This window comes from Bidens hawaiensis, unplaced genomic scaffold (assembly GCF_021521415.1).
Source record: "Bidens hawaiensis isolate Kalapana, Puna unplaced genomic scaffold, B.hawaiensis_p1.1 tig00017681_1, whole genome shotgun sequence".
In the NCBI taxonomy this organism is placed as follows: Eukaryota; Viridiplantae; Streptophyta; class Magnoliopsida; order Asterales; family Asteraceae; genus Bidens; species Bidens hawaiensis.
In genome coordinates this window covers 307,064-327,275 of record NW_027492671.1, presented here as the reverse complement: position 1 = coordinate 327,275, position 20,212 = coordinate 307,064, and the positions used below count along the sequence as shown (strand labels likewise).

The following is a 20,212-nucleotide window of genomic DNA, read 5'->3' as shown; positions in this document are numbered from 1 at the left end:
GTCATCAATTGATGGATGGTTATGGAGCTGGACGGCTGATCCGGCTACTCAAGAAGAATTGGATGAATTTTGGGAGTGTCTTGATCTTCTGCCATGGAAAATTTGGAGGATAGGGGGAATCGATGGAGTTGAAATTTAGAAGGACATGACAAATTTTCAACAAAGTCATGTCAAACTTACTGCCAAAACAGTTCCACTATTTGTTTTTCTCTTTATTGGAATAATTGGGTCTCAACAAAGTTAATTTATTCGCTTGGAAAGCGGAAACGGGAAGAATTGATACGTCGGATGCTCTTTATAAAAGGAAGATAGTCGAGGAGATCAAACGGTGTCCGCTATGTGAAGATCAACTGGAATCATGCTAGTGAGTTGTGAGATATTCCCCCGGTGTATGCGCTTGAGGTGCAAGATCTCCTAATTTCTCATCGAGATGTTGGGCTCCATAGCATGAAACAAAAGGCAATTCAAATGGTAATACTTACGGCATGTTGGTGCATATGCAAAACTAGAAATGAGTCCCTCTTCAACAATAAACGAGTCTCAATTAATAGGCTCAAGGAGGACATAAAGATATAGTTTCACTGGGTAAAATACAGGGGGGAAATAGCAGGGGTTGAATGGGAAACTTGATGTTCGCTTTGCTTTTGAGTATGTATTGTAATAAGATTCTTTTGTAGCCGGGTGTATATGCACTTTGGTGTGTTTGTTCTTGGCTAGTATCTTGCTAGTCAAGTTCTTTTTTATTTTTAATAAAAATTGGCCGTTAGAAAAATAAAAATAAAAAATTATTAATTTTATAAATATGTCAAAATTCATAAATTTTAATTTTCTTATACTAAAAAATACGTATACATTTTCGATGAGAAGAAGATTGACATGTTCATTGGGGGCATTTGCCCTTTTCTTCCTCCATGTATCAAGGGATTGGTTCCATGTAGTTATAACCAAGGGTAACAATATCGAATTTCCAAATCATAAAAAATGGTGATCACATGAAAGTTCTCTCTATTTATCCTTTCTTCTCAATTCTCGTATCAATCAATTCACAAACCATTTGAGACTTTGGAAGCTGAAACCTTTTATGTCAGTTTTCCAAGTTTATTAGGGCATCCGCAGTTGTAAAAAAAACGTCATTTTTTCATGTCACATCAACACATGTAGGCACGGGAGGCTTTTCTAATTTTATCCATAGTAGTTTAAGCCTTAGATGATTATGAATTATATATATAAAATAACAAGTTAAAAAAGTGGGATGATGTGGTTGATGGAGGTTGGTTGAACCGTTGAACTAATGGTGGGACCCTTTTTCTGCATGCAAATGTCGTTCCTACATAAACGCGTTTTGGGTCGAAAACTCACCATCCATAGTGGTGTGGAGGCGTTTTTTATGCTTTTTGAGTGTCGAGGAAGTCACACATTATGAATGCCCATTTTGATTGGTGTAACGCGGGCACGCAGCTAGGGGTGCAGACGAGCCGAACTACTCGAGATTTTGGCACGTTAAAAAACTCAATCAAGCCGACCTTAATCAAGCCCGAGCCCAAGCCCGAGTTCAAACCTAAAAGTAAGCTCGTTTAATAATCGAGCCCGAACTCGAGCTTCACTAATCGAGTTCAAGCCAGCTTGCGGGCCTAAATGAGCATGCCATTTATATAAAATTTAATATATATATATAATATTTATTAATTAATATTACAATGTATAAAAAAATAAATAAAAATAACTAAATAATATATATATTTTTATACATAAAATTATAATAGAAAAAAAAATATATAAAAATAATTACAATCATATAAAAAATAATTGATAAATAGTAAACAAGCCGAGCTCGAGCTTTACGTAAGTTAAACGAGCCGAGCTCGAGCTCGAGCTCAAACTCTGTGTAAATTAAATGAGTCGAGCTCTGGCTCGACTTGTTTACACCCCTAAACGCATGTCACTCCAATCAACATGCTCAACTGTTTCACATCTAGCAACATGTTTCCATCAATGTTTTAAAACCATGAAAGTGATAATTCAATGATCATGGTACAACTGGCTATTACTTAGACATTTTTATATGTAAGAATATATTTTACAAGTTGCTATTCGTTTTGCTCATATATATGTCTACTAGATTTTATCCCTCGTATTACGGGGTTATTTTACATTATTCGTTTTTAATATTTATATATGTATATTTGGATTTTAATTTTATTTATTGTAAGAAAGTTAATAATTAATATACTTGAGGTTTGATGATGAAATGGTTTCACAAATAAATGATATGTTATAATCTGGTTTAAAAGCTATCTGGGCTTGGTGATATCATTACCCGTTTATTTTCTTTATTATAAAATTGTTTTATTAATTATAAATAATATCTTTTTTAAAATAAAATAGGATATTAATTTTTAGTATATTCCTATTTTATAGGATTTTCACATCAAATATTTGATGAGATTATTTTTAATATAATGAGATGTTATAACCCGTTTAAGAGCTATCTGGGTTTGGTGAGACCTCTACCCGTGAATTCGGGTCAAATGCATGAGAAGCCTTCATTTACGAATAAAACATTCTGATGGCTTGAGAAAATGATTGTTTTACATTTTTCGTTTTTTAATAATTATTTTTTGGATTTTAATTTTCTTTATTGTAAGAAAGTTAATAATATACTTAGGGTTTAATGATGAAAGGGTTTCATAAATAAATGATATGTTATATCCCGTTTAAAAGCTATCTGGATTTGGTGACCCATGACCCGCATATGTTTTTTACTATAAAATTGTTTATTAATTATAAATAATATATTTTTATTTTTTAAATTGGATATTAAATTTTAATATATTCATATTTTATAGGATTTTCATATCAAATAATTGGTAATATTAATTTTTAATTTAATGAGATGTTATAACCCGTTTAAGAGCTATCTGGTTTTGGTAAGACCCATACCCATGAATTTGGGTTAAATCAATGAGAGGCTTCCATTTAAAAATCAAAAAATCTGGTGGCTTTCATAAAAGGGGGGAACGACCACATCGCGACACATAAGATTTTAGGGTTTTCGTTTATATATATTATAGATTATTATATATAGATGAATTATATAAAAATATTTGATATTCATGTTTTATATTGACATTTGATAAACATGTTTACGTCAAACGATGCAAGGTTTCATTTGTATTAGTCGATTTATACTTATGAGTTAAGTATTTAAAGTTTACTTCATATATAAGAAACACCTTTTGTATGCTTCAAGGGTTACATCCCACTTTATATAGTTTAGGCTGTTTAGCCACAAAAACAAATTCATGAGTTATTGAATAGGCTATTCATCGAGGGTAAAATGAACAATATTGGTGGTATGAGAAGCCGAATGTTACAAATGATATAAAAAAAAAACTCTTGAGTCATTCAGGATGGTGGCGCAAACCTCATCAGTAACGATGAGTCCTGAAGGAAAAATGTTGCAAATGGTATCAAAGACATTTCTACGTGTTTGGATGGTTGATGTCGAGTTATTTAGCGTGTGTTTTGTTTGTGTAATTATGTTACATATTTCTTTGTTTGTCTTGATAACTTATGATAACATTATCTTATGCTAATTATTTGTATAATCATAAAATTTGGATTTATACATGGTATACTTTGCATTCGTATTTACCTGTTTGACCTTTTAATTAAGATCGTGTGTATATCAACTTTTTACATGCCACTATTTATTTCATTGGTTGTATAAAAAGTAATATAAATACGTGTCCACAACAATAAATTGATACAAAAACAAGTGATTTTGTATAGATACATTATACATACATCACAAGCTAAAATGGCTAAAAGGCTAAGGCCCACCCATAAGAAACTATCATTATGGGTTGACTAACTTTGTTAAACGCATTTCACGTTAGTGGAAATGTGAACTATTAGATGCACTTGTGGTAATAAAAAGCCAATTTATCTTGCGATAGTCTCATGATTTTTCTTATAAGATGTTGTGAGTTGGAGTCTTGCTTGTATCAATTTGTTTTAGGTTAATCTAGGAGGTTTTACTAGTTGTAAGTTAATAAGTTTCCTCCTGGGCAGGTGGGCCGGTAACCACATTTTATTATTTGGGTGAAAGAGTGATTCATTACCAGGATCATCCAATGTGTTTAAGCCATTGCTATTAAAAAAGAAAAAAAAAAGAAAAGAAAGATGCCCTTGCTATTAATTATGTTTAAAGTCAACCGTTTAAACAAGTGAAACCGACAAGGTGATGCTTTAACCAGGTTGTAAAACAGGTCTGTGTTGCGAGTTGAAGCCAACACAAGCTTCAAACCTTTACGGATTGACATGAACATAACCGGCTTATTGTTTGCACATTACTATGTTTTTATTCTAAATTTACATATAACTTTTAATTTTAAGGAATTACTTTTAACTACACCAACTTAATTCTAAAACTTCTAAATTTTAACTATAAAAATACCTAACTAGTTTAAATTAATACATAAAACGCAATTTAGAAAACTAGAAAGTAAAAAAAAAACAAAAAAAAAGGTCATATTTAATCCCAAAGCCCGCCAAGTTAACACAAACACAACATGTTTAACTTACTATATTCAAGAGTTCTAGGGATGAGCAAATGATACCCGGTGATGGTACCGAAATGAGCATTTTGATGCATGTACTAAGTTTTTAAGAAAACCAAGATAAGGAAATTAAGTATCGATATTTACCGAATTTTTGCCTACAGTACCTAGTGGCGTAGCCAAAATTTTTTTCTTAAGGTTCGAAAATTTTTGATGGATAGACGACCAATTGTCTGTCACTTCAGTTTAGGTTTTATGTCGGTTCGATGTCAAAATACATGAACACATACCACTAAAAAGAAATTTATACAATTTCGCCCGTTCCTCAAAAGCTGCCTCACTACTGGTATGGTACCGAGCGTATTCATAAATGGTTCAGCTCGAATCCATTCATACTTGTTGGTGTGTATTGTTGTACAAGAAAAGAAAAATGAAAAACTAATTAAAAGATAAGAAGAAAAGGAATAAAAAACCAAAGGGACAAGAGTTGATAATAACAAAACATACCAAGGCCAATACCGTAATAACACATCTCATTAACAACGACCACAATACGAAAGCAAAAATAATAAAAGGAGGCTGGGCAGCAGCTAGGGCATCTAAAAAAAGATTCCACATCCGATTCCATCACAACCGTCAGATCATCTAATCCAACGGCCATAAAAAACCCTAATCCCATACCCTAAACCCTATTCTTCATCTTCTCCCATCGGCCGTTACTTCTCGTCTGCATATTCTTCGCTAAGGTCAATTCTAATCCATAGCTTCTGTGTGTGCGCGTCTATATATATATATATATATATAGATCTGCTGTTAGTGTTAATTATTTGTTGTTTAACTCTAATCGGTATTGTTTTCTCGTAGCTGTATGATTAAGCTGTTATGATTCGTGTACATGTTATCGGATTTGTTAATCGCTTGTGAATAATTAGGTTATGCAAATATTATTATGTTTATTGATGTCTAATTGCTTGATCTGAGATGTATTGCTTCAGGTCTGGTGCGTAGAGTGACGTGCAGATGCGTAGTTGTGCTTATTGATTAACATTAGGTTTACGTTGTTTATTGTAGGTTTTGGTTAGATTGATAGGTGAGCTGGAATCGTAGTGTTATTCAACAAACTGCTTTGTTATCATGTTTTTTGATTTATATTCTGCTTATTTGTATTGTTATTGCTTTTGTTTGTAAACTTGTTTGTATTGTTACTGTTTTTTGAAGCTGATTGATTAATTAGTAGTTTGATGATTTGTTTAATTAATAATTAATAAATTAATTCATTAAGCTGTTTGATTATTTAGTAGTTTGATTTGTATAGCTGGTTAAATTTAATTTAATATAATATAGTATTCTATGCATATTTGTATTTGGTAGTGCTTTTGTTATTTAACTTATTTGAGCTGTGTTGAAAGTTGTTGATTAAGGAGCTGAAAGCATTGTTTTATTAGACAAACTGCTTTATAATTTAGTTGATTAGTTTGTTTAACTTGCTGAATTGGTATTTACATATGAATTTGTTGTTTTTTATTATAAACTTAATTGATATGTATTTCTTTATTATTTAGCTTGTTGAACTGTACTTGCTGATTTTAAGAATTTACACTTTTAGGTTGTAGATTGATAGGTTGAAGCATTATTTTGTTGAAAAAACTAGTTTGTTTTACACCTTATTTATTTGTATAGCTGATAATATTTAAGTATCTTTATTTGTTTTAGTTTTTGCTTCTAAACTTATTTCAGCTGAGTTGTTTTTTCTAGCCTTTTGTCAATGTTTAGCTAGTTAACAAATTTTATCCTTATTTTGTTTTTGTTATTTCTTTTGTTTTGTAACTTAATTTGATCTGATTGTATTTATTAATTATGTTGAATGAAGCTAGTTTTTAACAGTTGTTTTGTTTTTCAGATGGGTAAAGAAAAGACTCACATCAGTATCGTCGTCATTGGACATGTCGATTCTGGCAAGTCTACCACAACCGGTCACCTTATCTATAAGCTAGGGGGTATTGACAAGCGTGTCATTGAGCGTTTTGAGGAGGAAGCTGCTGAGATGAACAAGAGGTCTTTCAAATATGCCTGGGTGCTTGACAAGCTTAAGGCCGAGCGTGAAAGAGGTATCACCATCGATATTGCTTTGTGGAAGTTTGAGACCACCAAGTACTACTGCACTGTCATCGATGCCCCTGGCCATCGTGATTTCATTAAGAACATGATTACGGGTACCTCACAAGCTGACTGTGCTGTCCTGATTATTGACTCCACCACTGGTGGTTTTGAGGCTGGTATTTCCAAGGATGGTCAGACCCGTGAGCATGCTCTTCTTGCTTTCACCCTTGGTGTCAAGCAAATGATTTGCTGATGTAACAAGGTATATATAGGCATGTATTTTGTATGATTTTTTAACATTGTGTATGCATGTATATATATAAAATTTGCTAATTGTTTTGATTAATGTGCAGATGGATGCTACCACACCCAAGTACTCGAAGGCTAGGTACGATGAAATCGTGAAGGAAGTTTCATCTTACTTGAAGAAGGTCGGATACAACCCTGACAAAATCCCGTTCGTGCCAATTTCTGGTTTTGAGGGTGACAACATGATTGAGAGGTCAACCAACCTTGACTGGTATAAGGGTCCAACTCTCCTTGAGGCTCTTGACCAGATCAACAAGCCGAAGAGACCTTCCGACAAGCCACTCCGTCTCCCACTCCAGGATGTGTACAAGATTGGTGGTATTGGAACTGTGCCAGTGGGACGTGTTGAGACTGGTGTGATCAAGCCCGGTATGGTTGTTACCTTTGGACCATCAGGGTTGACCACTGAAGTTAAGTCAGTTGAGATGCACCATGAAGCTCTTCAAGAGGCTCTTCCCGGTGACAATGTCGGGTTCAACGTCAAGAACGTTGCGGTCAAGGATCTCAAGCGTGGATACGTCGCTTCAAACTCCAAGGATGATCCGGCCAAGGGTGCTGCTAGCTTCACCTCCCAGGTCATCATCATGAACCACCCGGGCCAGATCGGTAACGGTTATGCACCAGTTCTTGACTGTCACACTTCCCACATTGCTGTTAAGTTCTCTGAGCTTTTGACCAAGATCGACAGACGGTCCGGTAAGGAGCTTGAGAAGGAGCCCAAGTTCCTGAAGAACGGAGACGCTGGGATGGTTAAGATGCTTCCAACCAAGCCCATGGTTGTTGAGACCTTTGCTGAGTACCCACCACTTGGACGGTTTGCTGTTAGGGACATGCGTTAGACGGTTGCAGTCGGTGTTATCAAGAGTGTTGAGAAGAAGGACCCAACCGGAGCCAAGGTGACCAAGGCTGCAGTGAAGAAGGGAGCCAAGTGAGGGGGTTTGTGTTTTGGTGGTTTATGGACTGTTTTATGTTTTTCTGTCATTTCGTTTTACTAGTTTTGAACTTTATTTTGTTGAAGAGTTTTGTTATTTGATCCTTGAAGTTTTATGGGTTACAGACATTTGTTGTGGCTTAAATTTATAGTTATGATGAGTTTGTAGTTGGTGGATGAAAGCCTATTGAAGTCATCTTTTTCAAAAAACATATTTTTCAATATATTTTTATTATATTTTAAGTAAGCTCGAAGTGTTTGCTGCCAATCATTTTGAGTAGTAAAAATGATTTTACATTTACTTGCTAACACAATTGTCTAATTAGAGGTTGACTAGTTAATAAAATAAATTTTAAGTATCGGATAAATGTAATCCAGCACCATTGTTTAGGAAACCATATCAATCGATACCCTCACCATGTCTAATATTCGAAAGTATCCAAAAGAAGTGATTGCAAGTTCGAAAGTTTGATTATACGAGGCATAAGCCCAACACCACCTTCTATTGATTGCGATTAGTTTGGCGATTGCGCTGTTTGTTATCTACATTGTATTTCTTCGCAGGTTACCTGACCTAATTACCCAATTGCTCGTAATAAACACCATTCCGGTCTACTTCACCGTAACCAAATATTTTGTATCATAAAAAATCTAACTAATATATTAAAGCAACATAATTTTGTTCACATGTCCTTCACCTAGATTGTCCACATAGATTTCCATGTCATCAATGTTTCATAAATCTAATTTTCATATATTCACAAAAAAATTTTAATCAATGATATTGACTTTTATATTTTTGTAATTTATTAATGTAATTATGATATTAATTATTCTAATTATTGTTAGAATTAAAAAACTTATTAAATGTTTCATAAAGCTAATTTTCATATATTCACAGAAAAATTTTAATCAACGATATTGACTTTTATATTTTTGTAATTTATTAATGTAATTATGATATTAATTATTCTAATTATTGTTAGAATTAAAAAACTTATTAAATTTGCTAGGTTTAAATTGTTCATCGTTTTTTCTTTAAAAGACATATGGTTCGTTCAAAAATCATAACGCTTCCCATTGTTTGTAACCAGATTCTTCGCCTCATCTATAACCGACATTTTTTGTTTCAAAAGGTTTTTGAACGAAAACTCTACATGGGTGAAAAATATAAGTTTAAATCTGGTATGTATTTGTAAGCTTAGTTTTCAAATAATATTACAAAATCTGTTACTAATGTGTTTTTTTATTTTTTTTAGGTATAATGGTTCATTTATGTTATTTTCTTTTTATGTTATAGACATAGTTTAACATCTTTTGTAATATCTGCTGGTAAAAAACTTATATCAAATATTTGTGTTGATTGAATATGTTTTTTTACATTTTATATAATTTCTTGATATATTTTCCACCCGTGTGTAACACGGGTTATTACCCTAGTGATATAATAAAGCATTTATTGAAGTTAAAACCTCATATTACTAAAAATCTTTAAATTGGTGGAATTTAAGTGTTTTGATTGGTGAGCTTGAATTTTTCTTACTTTTTGATGGTTTTGTAGGTTTTAGGGCCAAACATCCTAATGGTAAGCTTTAATTATCTAATATTATAAACTATAAACGGGTTGTGAGGAAGCTCCCAAACCTGAAAGTTAAGTAAATGAATTGGACGCCAGAGCCCAGAGAACCATTTGGTGGAAGTTCATTTATGTTCGTTTCTTTAATAAACCAACGCTTATATACAGCCTTTTTCGTTCATTTGATTAAACGAATAGATACAAACACATGTCATGTTTCTTTACTTCTGTTTTTAATGTTAGTTAAGCATCATTGAAAATTTCAAATTATTTATTATTAATGTAACTTTAAACTTTTGTTTAGTCCAGTTTTAGAACATTTGATTTTCAATGAGGCCAACACTCATTTCATAATATATTATAGTGATTTGAAGTTGGTGTTTTTGAACTTGATTTTTTTACTTGACTTTAAATTATTCAAGATTACTACTTATGATTGTGAGTAGTTTGTTTACCATATTATTACATGAACCATAAATGAACACAAACATATTCATTATCTTAAGGAATGGACACGAATAAGAAAATGTGTTCATTTAACTGTTCCTATTTGTTAAGTAAAGCAAATGTGCATAAACATGCCTCAATCTTGTTCATTAAGCTCGTTTACTGGTCTAACGACAGTCAATGAGTAATTGGGTAAGCGATACAATTACAGCCATACTTTAAAGCAAAGCCTTACTTGTATCCCCATGAGACTTTTCTAATATGAAATGCCAAGCATTAGCTAGGGACCAGAAGTTCTTAGGACTATTCTGGATTGACAATCAATTTCAGTAGTCATATTTATGAATCAGCTTGAAATTTTTTAGACATTATAATTGTGAACAGTTCATTCGAATGAAACCACTATTACCGGTTCATCCATGGCTTTGTTTTTTAAGTAAACATATCATCAGACGGGGTGTTCACGAGTGTAAATGATGTCGGACATGAGAATGTGTCAATGTGTCAATCGCAGATGCTGCTTCGGGGAACCAAGCGGTTTATGTGGCTTCATGTCAACATTAAATGAGAAGGTAAAAAAGAGTGACAAACAAACTGTAAATGATAAGTAAAAACCATTTTTACCTGACCAACTGAATATAACAATACTACTTTTACATATTGACATCAATAACTTTTTAAAATTTAATACACAATTATAAAAGGTATGATGTTTGCTTTGGTAAGCTCTTTCAAACCAATTTGCTAAACTCTCAATTCAATCCAAAGCTTGACCCCAACTCCCAAAACCTAAATTAATACTCGCTTAATAAACGAACTCAAGCTAAACTTTATATACCAAGGTCGAGCCAAGAGGCTAAGCGAACCTATTATTTATGAATATAATAGTAGGCAAAATAATTAACATACATAAAATGACTAACAAATAATGAATAAGTTCATCTAATCTTAAAAAAAAAACTGAACACAAGCTGAGATGAGACTGGACACGGGCTCGACTTGTGTACACCCTAATTAAAACAAACACAAGGCATGAAAATGGCAAAAGCTGAAGGCTTCCAAATTCAATCCTCACAACTTAAAAAAATTGGTAAATAAACAAAGATCTAGTTTTAAATTATACCACAACAAAACTGTGCTTGCGATTGACAATAAGAACACAAAAAACATAAATGGGAATAATAGTAAATCCTTTCTATCAAAACACTAGCCCGATAAGGTTATACAACTATCAAGTAATGTCACCTGTGTCCGCGTGCAAACCTCCTGACGTGATCTGTTCCGGACATAACACATAAACAGGTTAGCAGAGTAATAGTCACATTTATTATTATTACTTAACAAAATCCCAAGAAAGAAAATGGTGTCTCAAAATACCTGAAAAGTAAATCATAACTCTTTATCATCCTGTAGATGTGCATCCACCGCTGCGGCAGTTGCCTTTTCTGTTTCTTCCAAAACAAACGTTCTCATCGACTCAACATCGCGTGCACCTAATAATTAACCGGTTTAAAAATTCATATTCAATCAAGATAAATGAATACAACTAACATAATTGGATTAATTGAATATAACTGTACCTCGGTATCTAGCAACCTCTTCACCATTATAAAAAACCTTAAAAGTCGGATACGATCCGATCTTAACCTTTGAGCAAAGAGGTTTATTAGTTCCACAATCCACTTCACCAACCTCTATCTCATCTTCACCTTCCATTGTTTTCCCAAGATCTTCCCACAACGAACCCAAACTCTTACTGTATTATCAACACAAATCACAAAAACACAAACAAACCTCTCATAACTCATCATCAAAATGATTCATGTTAATGAATAGATTGAAATAAATGAATAATTACTCACCAGTGCTTACACCAAGGCACACAGAATTTCACAAACCAAGCAGTATCTTTCTCTTTCACCTTAACACACACAAAGCAAACAAAATGCAGATATTAAATCACTTATCCAGCATATACAACTAGGGCTGTAAACGAACCGAACATTCAGCGGAAAGTTTGTTTATGTTCATTCCTTTAATAAACCATGAACAACGAATCTCATTCGATTAACTAAATGAATGAATACGAGCAAAGACCATGTTTGTGAATATTAGATAATGTGTTCGTTTACGTCCATTTATGTTCGTTAACATTTGTTCACCAAAGGCTTTAGTGTCTTTTAATGATTTCTCTAATCTTGTTATATAGATTTATTATCATATGCGCTAAGCGCACTTAAGGCGCATAGGCCTCGCCTGGGGCCTAGGCGCAAAAAAAGCGAGGGCCTAAGGAAAACAAGCGCACTTACATAAAAAATTAAAAATATATTTTGTATATGAAAAATAATACTGTTCTTCAAATAAAATAAACAGAAGCTATTATATAACATTTAATATCATCTAATTAGTACCAAAAGTTATAATATAGTCAAGATTCAAATGTAATTCCAAAACTTGAATAACAAAATATATCAATACAATGCCTTTGACATCTCCTAGATCTAAGTTTGAATATCACTCCTTGTGTTTCTTTTGCTCGGCTTTATCTTCTCGTGTTCTTGGCATAGACGATGCTGAAGCACTCGTCTAGGGACTAGAAGCGCCTTTATTGAGCCTTGCCTGAAAAATGGGCCTAGGCGCAAGAAGCAAGGGCTTTTAATAACTATGAGATTTAAGCAAAATTATTAACTATAAAACAAAGATATCTATATGTGAATTACGTGATTAATATATATATATATATATATATATTAACATACAAATATAAATGTTAAAAAAACACCAACACAAACTTGGTACCAGGACCGAACCGTTGACACCGACCAGGCGACCATTCTCGGTTAGTCAAATCATATAAAAAATTGATTTTGAGTTCATTTGTGTCTGTGAACTGTTCACGAAAAGTTTATTTCCTTAATGAACTAACAAGAAGGTGCTGACGAAGCGCCTGCTTGTCCGATAAACGCATAACCGACGAACATGAACACGATTCGGTTCGTTTACAGCCCTAATAATTAGGTCAAAGCTAATTATGAAAATCAAACTTCATCAACAGGTTAATCAGAAACTCAAATTCACATTGAATTATTAAATAAACAATAATTCCTAAACATACACGTTGAATTTTGCATAAAATAATAATAAAGCTAATATCGTAGTCTGAAATAAATAACTAGGGCACAAATAAAATACAAATAGCAGATAATCGGAGATCTTAGAATGCATCAATTACAGTAATACATCAGCAATAACCGAATTGAATTGAATTAAAAGGATTATTGATTAATTGAGTACCTTGTCGGAGAAGGTAGCTTCGGTTAGGGTTATGACTTCAGCTCTTGAATCCAGTACAAAAGTGGACAGGAAAACTAATGAAATCACCAGCACGGAGTATAAATGATCGCCTTTCATGGCAGCAGCTTAGCTTCTGCTTCGATTGCAGATCGATCGATGTTATTCGTTTCCGGTGAATTAGGTAACCAATCAACATAAGAACCCGAACTCGAGAGAGAGTAACCCAAACCCGAACAGAAGAAGTAATTCATGTTGGTTCTCGGGTTTGATATTTAAGTTTCAGGATACCCTGAAAAACCCGAATAAACTTTTAGTTTTAACATTAAATATATATATTTAGGTATAATGGGTTAAGTGTTAGCCTTAAAGTTATCAGAATCTGGCTCAATCAACTGTTGTTGTTCTAATTATTATGGATCAATTATTTATTATTAATTTATGTTTTCCGTTTATTACAATAGCAACCGTGAACAACCAAATTGCGGCAGATTGAATACGATTATGGTTCGACTTAGTTTTACTTTCTTTTGAATTGTTTTATCAAGTTATGTTGGTCTATTATTTGATTATTTGCGTTATAAGCAAAAAATAATATGTTTTAATTTTAGCATTGTAGTTTTTAAAATTTTTGTTGTTTTCGTTTTTGTGTTTTTTTCTAGGATACTCGAAACCTGATTAATACAACCCGAAAAAACCCGAACCCGAAAATCTCATGTGAGATTTGGGTTGGGATTCGGGTCAAGATATTAAAATTTTGAAACCCGAAAAACCCGAAACCCAAAAAACGAACCCGAAGAATACCCTTAGGCCTACACTGGCTTCAAAGTATATGGTGGGACGAAAACCTGGGTAGGTTCGGGATACGAACTGACAATCTCGCAATGCCTAGCTCAATTCATTCATTGTCAATATCCACCAAAATTGACACAAGTAGGGATCAAACTTGTGTATCATTATTATAATTATTTTTTGTTTATATATAGTAAAAACTAAAATGGTTAATTAAATTATGTGTGTTTTGTCTATTTGACTTTGTAGAGGAGAGGAATTAGCCAACCAAAATAATCGTCACCTCTTGTCACATAGACAATGAGACATTAACTAATTAAATCATAAATCATGTGGATTGTTGTAAGAGGTTAGTTAACAAGTTATTTGGTTGGGCCAATCACAATGGTAAAAAATTGAAGAGCATGGAGATGTTGGAGCGTTACTCGGGTGACGCTTAAGGGGAGTTGCGCCGCCACCTTGGTGACATGGCGGTTCCACTAGACTATTACTGGTACGAGTTACTTAAAAGTAAAAACCGTTACTCCCTGGGTGTCAGACTTGAACGGGTTTGGATTCACTGGTTAGGGCCAATATGAGACAATTTGAAAATGTAACTTCGGTTTGTGTCAAGATGTGATGTTACAAAACTGAAGGTCCAAGGTGGATAAATCTTGATAATAAAAGATGAAAGATGTTATTTAGATTTTTACGTAAGAGAAACCGAGAAACTGGTTTTTATTTCATGAGTAACATAGTAATGTAGCATTGTAGTAATGTAATACACTAGAAACTCATAAAGTCGGGAGTTATGCAAAATTACAACCGTGTATCTGTTTTAACCCGTTCATATTATTGTATGCCATCAAACGTATACACAAATCATGTTTTAGGTGAAAAACCACTTTTGTGGAATCTTGTATTCGTGCATGGAAACACATACGTTTTGCTAATGAAATTTAACGCATCATGTAGTTGTATATTTTCTTCGTGTAGAGACCTTTATTTAAGGTATGAGGTTAATCAACAACCTCGTAACACATTTAAACACAAAATAAACATAGGCTATAGCTATGTATTAGTTGTTTTCATATTGAAGGTGTTTAACAAGTGGTTTTACATGACTTATCAACTTTTCAGAACGTGAGAGCATGACTAGTCATGACACATGATTGAAAAGTATAGGTACATGACAGTTTGGTGCTTGAGTTTATAATTGTCCTAGGCAACGCCCGACATGTTATAAGACCCATAAAAATGTGTTTCATGAATGTATGTCATCCAATGTATTAAAATTAAACGCACAAATGTTGTCAGCTTAAAATGAGAGTCCGACAACTTATTAAAAGGCGAGAGGACAAGTAGTAACAGGGCGTTTACACTGCAACCGACCTCTGTAGAGTCAGGTTTGATAACAGGTGATGCCTGATGTTCAGGTATTTTGTATATATATTAGTGTGTTAATTATGTAGTTTTGTTTAGTATATTGTTAGAACTTTTGTACTCCATACGTCCTTTTGTATTTCAGGTCATTGATCGTTAAAGATGCTAAATTGGAGACTTGTACGAGCATGAAATGATATCTCGGGAATACCGGAGCATAAGTTGAAGTCTTGGGAAGTGTTAGAAGGACTCGGGAAGAATTTGGATGAGAAACCTAAAGCCGATGCTAAAACTGAACAAGATGGGTTCACAAAAAGCGACCAGGAAGTAAAACGAGCATATCCTGGGCTAGAAAATGAGTTACGGAACCCATAATATATGAATTTTGGGTTTCTCGACGAGAGGAATCTAAATATGAGGTTTTCTTGGACCATCTCGTAGCGTGACGGTCCATGGAGGGTGACCATCGCGCTACGCGATGGTCCCCACCGACGGGAAAGTTAGGGTTTGATGTTATATCTTGTTTTGACGACCTTAGACGCCCCAATTCAGTTTCCAGAGCACTTTTAGAGAAGGAGAGCAGCCTACCATCACTTCCAATCATCTCAAGGCCATAGATATGATCCATAACATCGTAATCGAAGACCGAGAGATGCCGAGACGCGGTTAGATCCTTCGAGTCATACCCGGGATGTATAGTTTGTAATCTTTCAGTTATTTTATCATGTACTAGAACGATTGATTGTAATTATCTTGATGTTAATCTATGAATATTGATGTCTAGTATTATTGCGCACAACGTCAGTTTAGGTTTATTTCGATCAGAACGATTAGTGTGCCAGTTGCTATGATAATTGCTTATAGGATTGTTTTGACCTGTTAATTGTGAGAAAGCATACGCTTGCCCTTAGTTGAGTCACACTGGCAGGGACCGTTTGATACCCCGTGCCGTGTGTTAGCGAGCGTGGATGCCTAAGGTTTAACCGGTTAGTCAGTCTGTAGTTGACACATGATACTTTATCTGTTATGTGCATGAGTTTGCTTACTTGAATTCCCGGGTGTTATTTGTCTTTGTTAATTGATTGAATACTTGATTACTTGTTTGCTTATTATAAAACACAAACTGTTTGCTAGTGTGATCAGCACTTTAATTGAACTACTTCATAATTTTAAGAATTGATTTCACTTCACGCTGACCACATACTCCTCGTGTTCGACACCCTACTTACCCTAGCTTGCTTAGGTGATTAGGACATTGATTTAATTGTTTTTTACTAGATAGCGACAGTCTCGCATCAATGCCTGGTAACTGTGTGAATTCACCGATTTGCCCCTTGGTGTTTCAGTAGACCCATAGCGCATACTTCTGGTCTCTTGGCAAAACGACCACCAATGCCCCTAACCCTTCTCATTGCATGTTGATGGCGCGACTCATGAAGATATGGCTGTAAAATAAAACCAATAGCACGTTATTTACCACTTTACCAACCACATTCAAGTTATAAAATCACAATTCACCTTTACTATCTTTGATAAGTTTCTTTTCGACCTCTGCTTTTGCATGTGATTCTCTTCGCCTCAGTATCGCGTGGTAATGTTTGACATTGACATACACATACATGGGCTCTTGTGCCATTTCATGCGCCACAGGTATCCTTGCTGGCACCTCAACAAAATACATTCATACAAACAAATATGTGTATATATAAATTACAAATAAAAATGTGTAATGTTGCCAGAGTGATTAATGTTCATTCAAGTCGAGGTCGACTCGACTTAACTCACTTTTTGTTCAGAAGTTCTAGTTTTTTTAATAAATAGTAGCCATAGTTTATACAAATTTCTATACAAAATATGTACAGAAAGTTTAAAGCTGAAGGAAACTATGAGTGATCCGGAGACAAATCAAATAATATTTTCTGCATAGATTCGTGGAAAGAGTTAAAACCCGAATCAAAGCTTCAGGTTTTGAGCAGTCCTTAATTGTCTTCCAATAGCGTTTAGTAAAAGAGCATCTTCTGTGAAGACGTAGTCAACAGACCCGTTAACAAGGTTGTAAATAAGGTCCGAAGCGATTTGTATGAACTGGTCTTCTTTATCTCTAACAGGTCAAACATTGAACAAGATGTAGCATTAGTAAGTCTAGTTAACCCGTTAATTATTTATTAAAAAAACTAGAACTTCTGAACAAAAAGTGAGTCGAGTCGACCACATCTGTTGCAACTTGAACCAAACATAGTCAACACCAAATGGTACGTTTCATCAATATCAGACTGCACACACTTTGAAAGACCAGAAACTAGTGTGTTCTTAATTCAAGGAATCAACTTCCGTTCTCTTGGCAAAACGACCATCAATACTCCTAACCATAAGACAGAAGAAGCTTAAATACAAGTGCCTATAAAGATGGAACATTTTGTGTTTGTTTGCTTATAACAATAGCATCTTTCTCATTTTGTGTAAAATACATGCCAAGTAATTAATATAATCAAACCAGTTCTATAAATTATCACTCTTTATAACCAAAAACTCAAATAAAGAGCAATATATCAATAATCACACAATAAATAAATTAGCATCAAATGTAAGTGATTAGTAAGAGAAGTTAGCATCAAACAGAATTTGTAAGCAGAAACAATGTTTAATTTGAACACATATTTTTTGGGGGCTGGAAGTAAGTTAAAAAGCATGGTTTAATAATAATAATAATAATAATAATAACTTTATTGAACTTATATGAAAAATAAATGCATTGTTAAACCAAATACTTAAAAAAAACTAAAGCACGGTATAAAAAATAAAAATTGTGGAAAATTAAATAAAAATTATTTTAAAGCAAAAAAATTACATTTTTTTTCTTATTATTTTACCCAATTTCTACATTTAAAATTAAATTTATTTAAAAATTTAATCTTTATTTAGAAAATTCATCTATAACCATTAAATAAGCAATAAAAAGCTTTACCAATACAAAACATCTTATTAATTAAACTCTAAAGGTTAGAAAATATGATATCAGAAGGAGGAAACACGTTGTAAAGAAAAGAAACCACACATAATTATGAAAAAAAAGAGTAAGTTTCATATATCGATACAATCACATCCATAAATTGTTGTGTTTCATCAAAATTTACACCTAAATTTTCTCCGATTTAATCTAGGGTTTTGACCTTTTCTCCTGATGATAATAATAATAATAATAATAATTTGGTATAATCAAAATAATTTAATCAAAAGTAAAAAGTGGTAACGTAAGGAGAGAAATGAGTGTTTATAAAAGTTTATTAGAAATCTAAATGGACATGTTTTTGTACAATGATTTTTGTACCAATTCTATAAATTATCACTCTTTTTAGCCAAAAACTTCAATAAAGAGCAATATATTAATAATCACACAATAAGTTAATTAGCCTCAAACAAAAATTGTAAGCAGAAACGTGGTTCAACAGCCACAATGTTTGTTTAATTTGAATAGATATTTTGAGGGGGAGTAAATTAAAAGTCAAGCATGGTTAAGTAATAATAATTACCTTGAGAGAAAGGCAAAACCCTAGATTTAATCTGAGAAAATTTAGGTGTACATCTTAATAAAACGCAACAATTTATAGATCGATTGTATCAATATAGGAAATTTACTCCTTTTTTTCCATAACTACATCTGGTTTCTTTTCCTTACTTTCCTCTCTCTGATATCATGTTTTTTAATCCTTAGAGTTAAATTAATAAGCTATTTTGTAGGGGTGGGTTAAAATAAAAAGAGATAGTTTTCTAGGAAGACTAGGAATAAATCGTAGTCATTGGATCATGTTAATGGTTGAGATTTAAAATTACCAAAAACCGATATAGTTTCCTAGAATTACTCTTTTATCATTATAACCGATATAGTTTTCTAGAATTATTCTTTCACCATATGTTATAATGCTACATGTCAAAAATCTATTGGTTCTTACCATTCCTAGGAAACTCCTTATTCTTATTTGAATCATTTTCTTATTTTGTATTGGTAAGTTTTTATTGCTTATTTAATGGTTAAAGATGAATCTTATGGATAAAGTGTAATTTTTTGAAATTAATTTGATTTGTCGTGATTTTGTGACCACTTATGTGTCATCACATTATTTTTAATTTTAAATGTAAATTGGGTAAAATAAGAAAAAATATGTAATGCTTTTACTTTAAAATCATTTTTATTTTATACTACACTATTATGCATGTGTTTGTAACAAATGAAGAAGATCACATCTTTTTTATCTCTACTTTTATAGTGATTTTCTTAGACATATTTTCTCTACTTGCATTTATTTTCTAGTGCTAAAATTTAAACTACTAGCAATTAAAATTACTCCATGTAATACAAAAAAAGAACATGATGTGCCTTAACTTTTTTATTAAAATTTTTAATTATTTATTAAATTTATTTTCATTTTGATTTTTATTCTTTTTCACATTTCTTTAATAGTATTTGTCGAAGTTCGTTCTTGTCGAATAGTTGGACAAAACAAAGGAAACATATATTGTGGGCAGAAATCAAACCTGGGTCATATTGAACACCAAGTCTCTGTTTCTTACCACTCAACCGTTAGCTCATTGATAAAAAAAAATGATTTTAAAGTAAAAGCATTAAATTTTAAACCAAATAAATTGTTAAAAGCATTATTGTGTGATTATTGTATCGGTTACAAATACATTGTTAAACCAAATGCTTTAAATAAACTAAAGCACGGTATAAAAAATAAAAATAGTGTAACATTAAATAAATAATGTTTTTAAAGTAAAAACATTACATTTTTTTTCTTTTATTTTACTTAATTTTCACATTTAAAATTAAATTTATTTAAAAAA

The 20,212-nt window shown here is 32.8% G+C and overlaps 1 protein-coding gene and 2 pseudogenes across 2 annotated transcripts; 2 read left to right on the top strand and 1 right to left on the bottom strand.

The window, feature by feature from the left end:
• The first annotated feature begins 5,289 nt into the window (after nucleotides 1–5,289).
• On the top strand, nucleotides 5,290–8,031 carry LOC143554456 (elongation factor 1-alpha pseudogene; annotated as a pseudogene). Its single transcript, XR_013139024.1, has 3 exons — nucleotides 5,290–5,308; nucleotides 6,463–6,924; nucleotides 7,016–8,031. The product of XR_013139024.1 is annotated as an elongation factor 1-alpha pseudogene (transcript).
• On the top strand, nucleotides 7,020–8,031 carry LOC143554455 (elongation factor 1-alpha pseudogene; annotated as a pseudogene).
• A 2,961-nt stretch (nucleotides 8,032–10,992) lies between these two features.
• On the bottom strand, nucleotides 10,993–13,340 carry LOC143554438 (protein disulfide-isomerase 5-1-like). The gene is made up of 5 exons (XM_077044189.1): nucleotides 13,220–13,340; nucleotides 11,788–11,846; nucleotides 11,506–11,681; nucleotides 11,303–11,418; nucleotides 10,993–11,201 (listed from the first exon to the last, which is right to left on the bottom strand). The coding sequence occupies exons 1-4, from the start codon at nucleotides 13,334–13,336 to the stop codon at nucleotides 11,315–11,317; spliced, it is 456 nt and encodes a 151-aa protein (XP_076900304.1). The 5' UTR covers nucleotides 13,337–13,340; the 3' UTR covers nucleotides 10,993–11,201; nucleotides 11,303–11,314.
• Between the last annotated feature and the right edge of the window lie 6,872 nt (nucleotides 13,341–20,212).

Coding starts and splice junctions, on each gene's coding strand:
- LOC143554438 (XM_077044189.1), bottom strand. CDS start 13,336: ATGAAAGGCGATCATTTATACTCCGTGCTGGTGATTTCATTAGTTTTC. Junction 11,847..13,219: donor AAGCTACCTTCTCCGACAAG/GTACTCAATTAA, acceptor GTGTGTGTTAAG/GTGAAAGAGAAAGATACTGC. Junction 11,682..11,787: donor GTGCCTTGGTGTAAGCACTG/GTGAGTAATTAT, acceptor TTGATAATACAG/TAAGAGTTTGGGTTCGTTGT.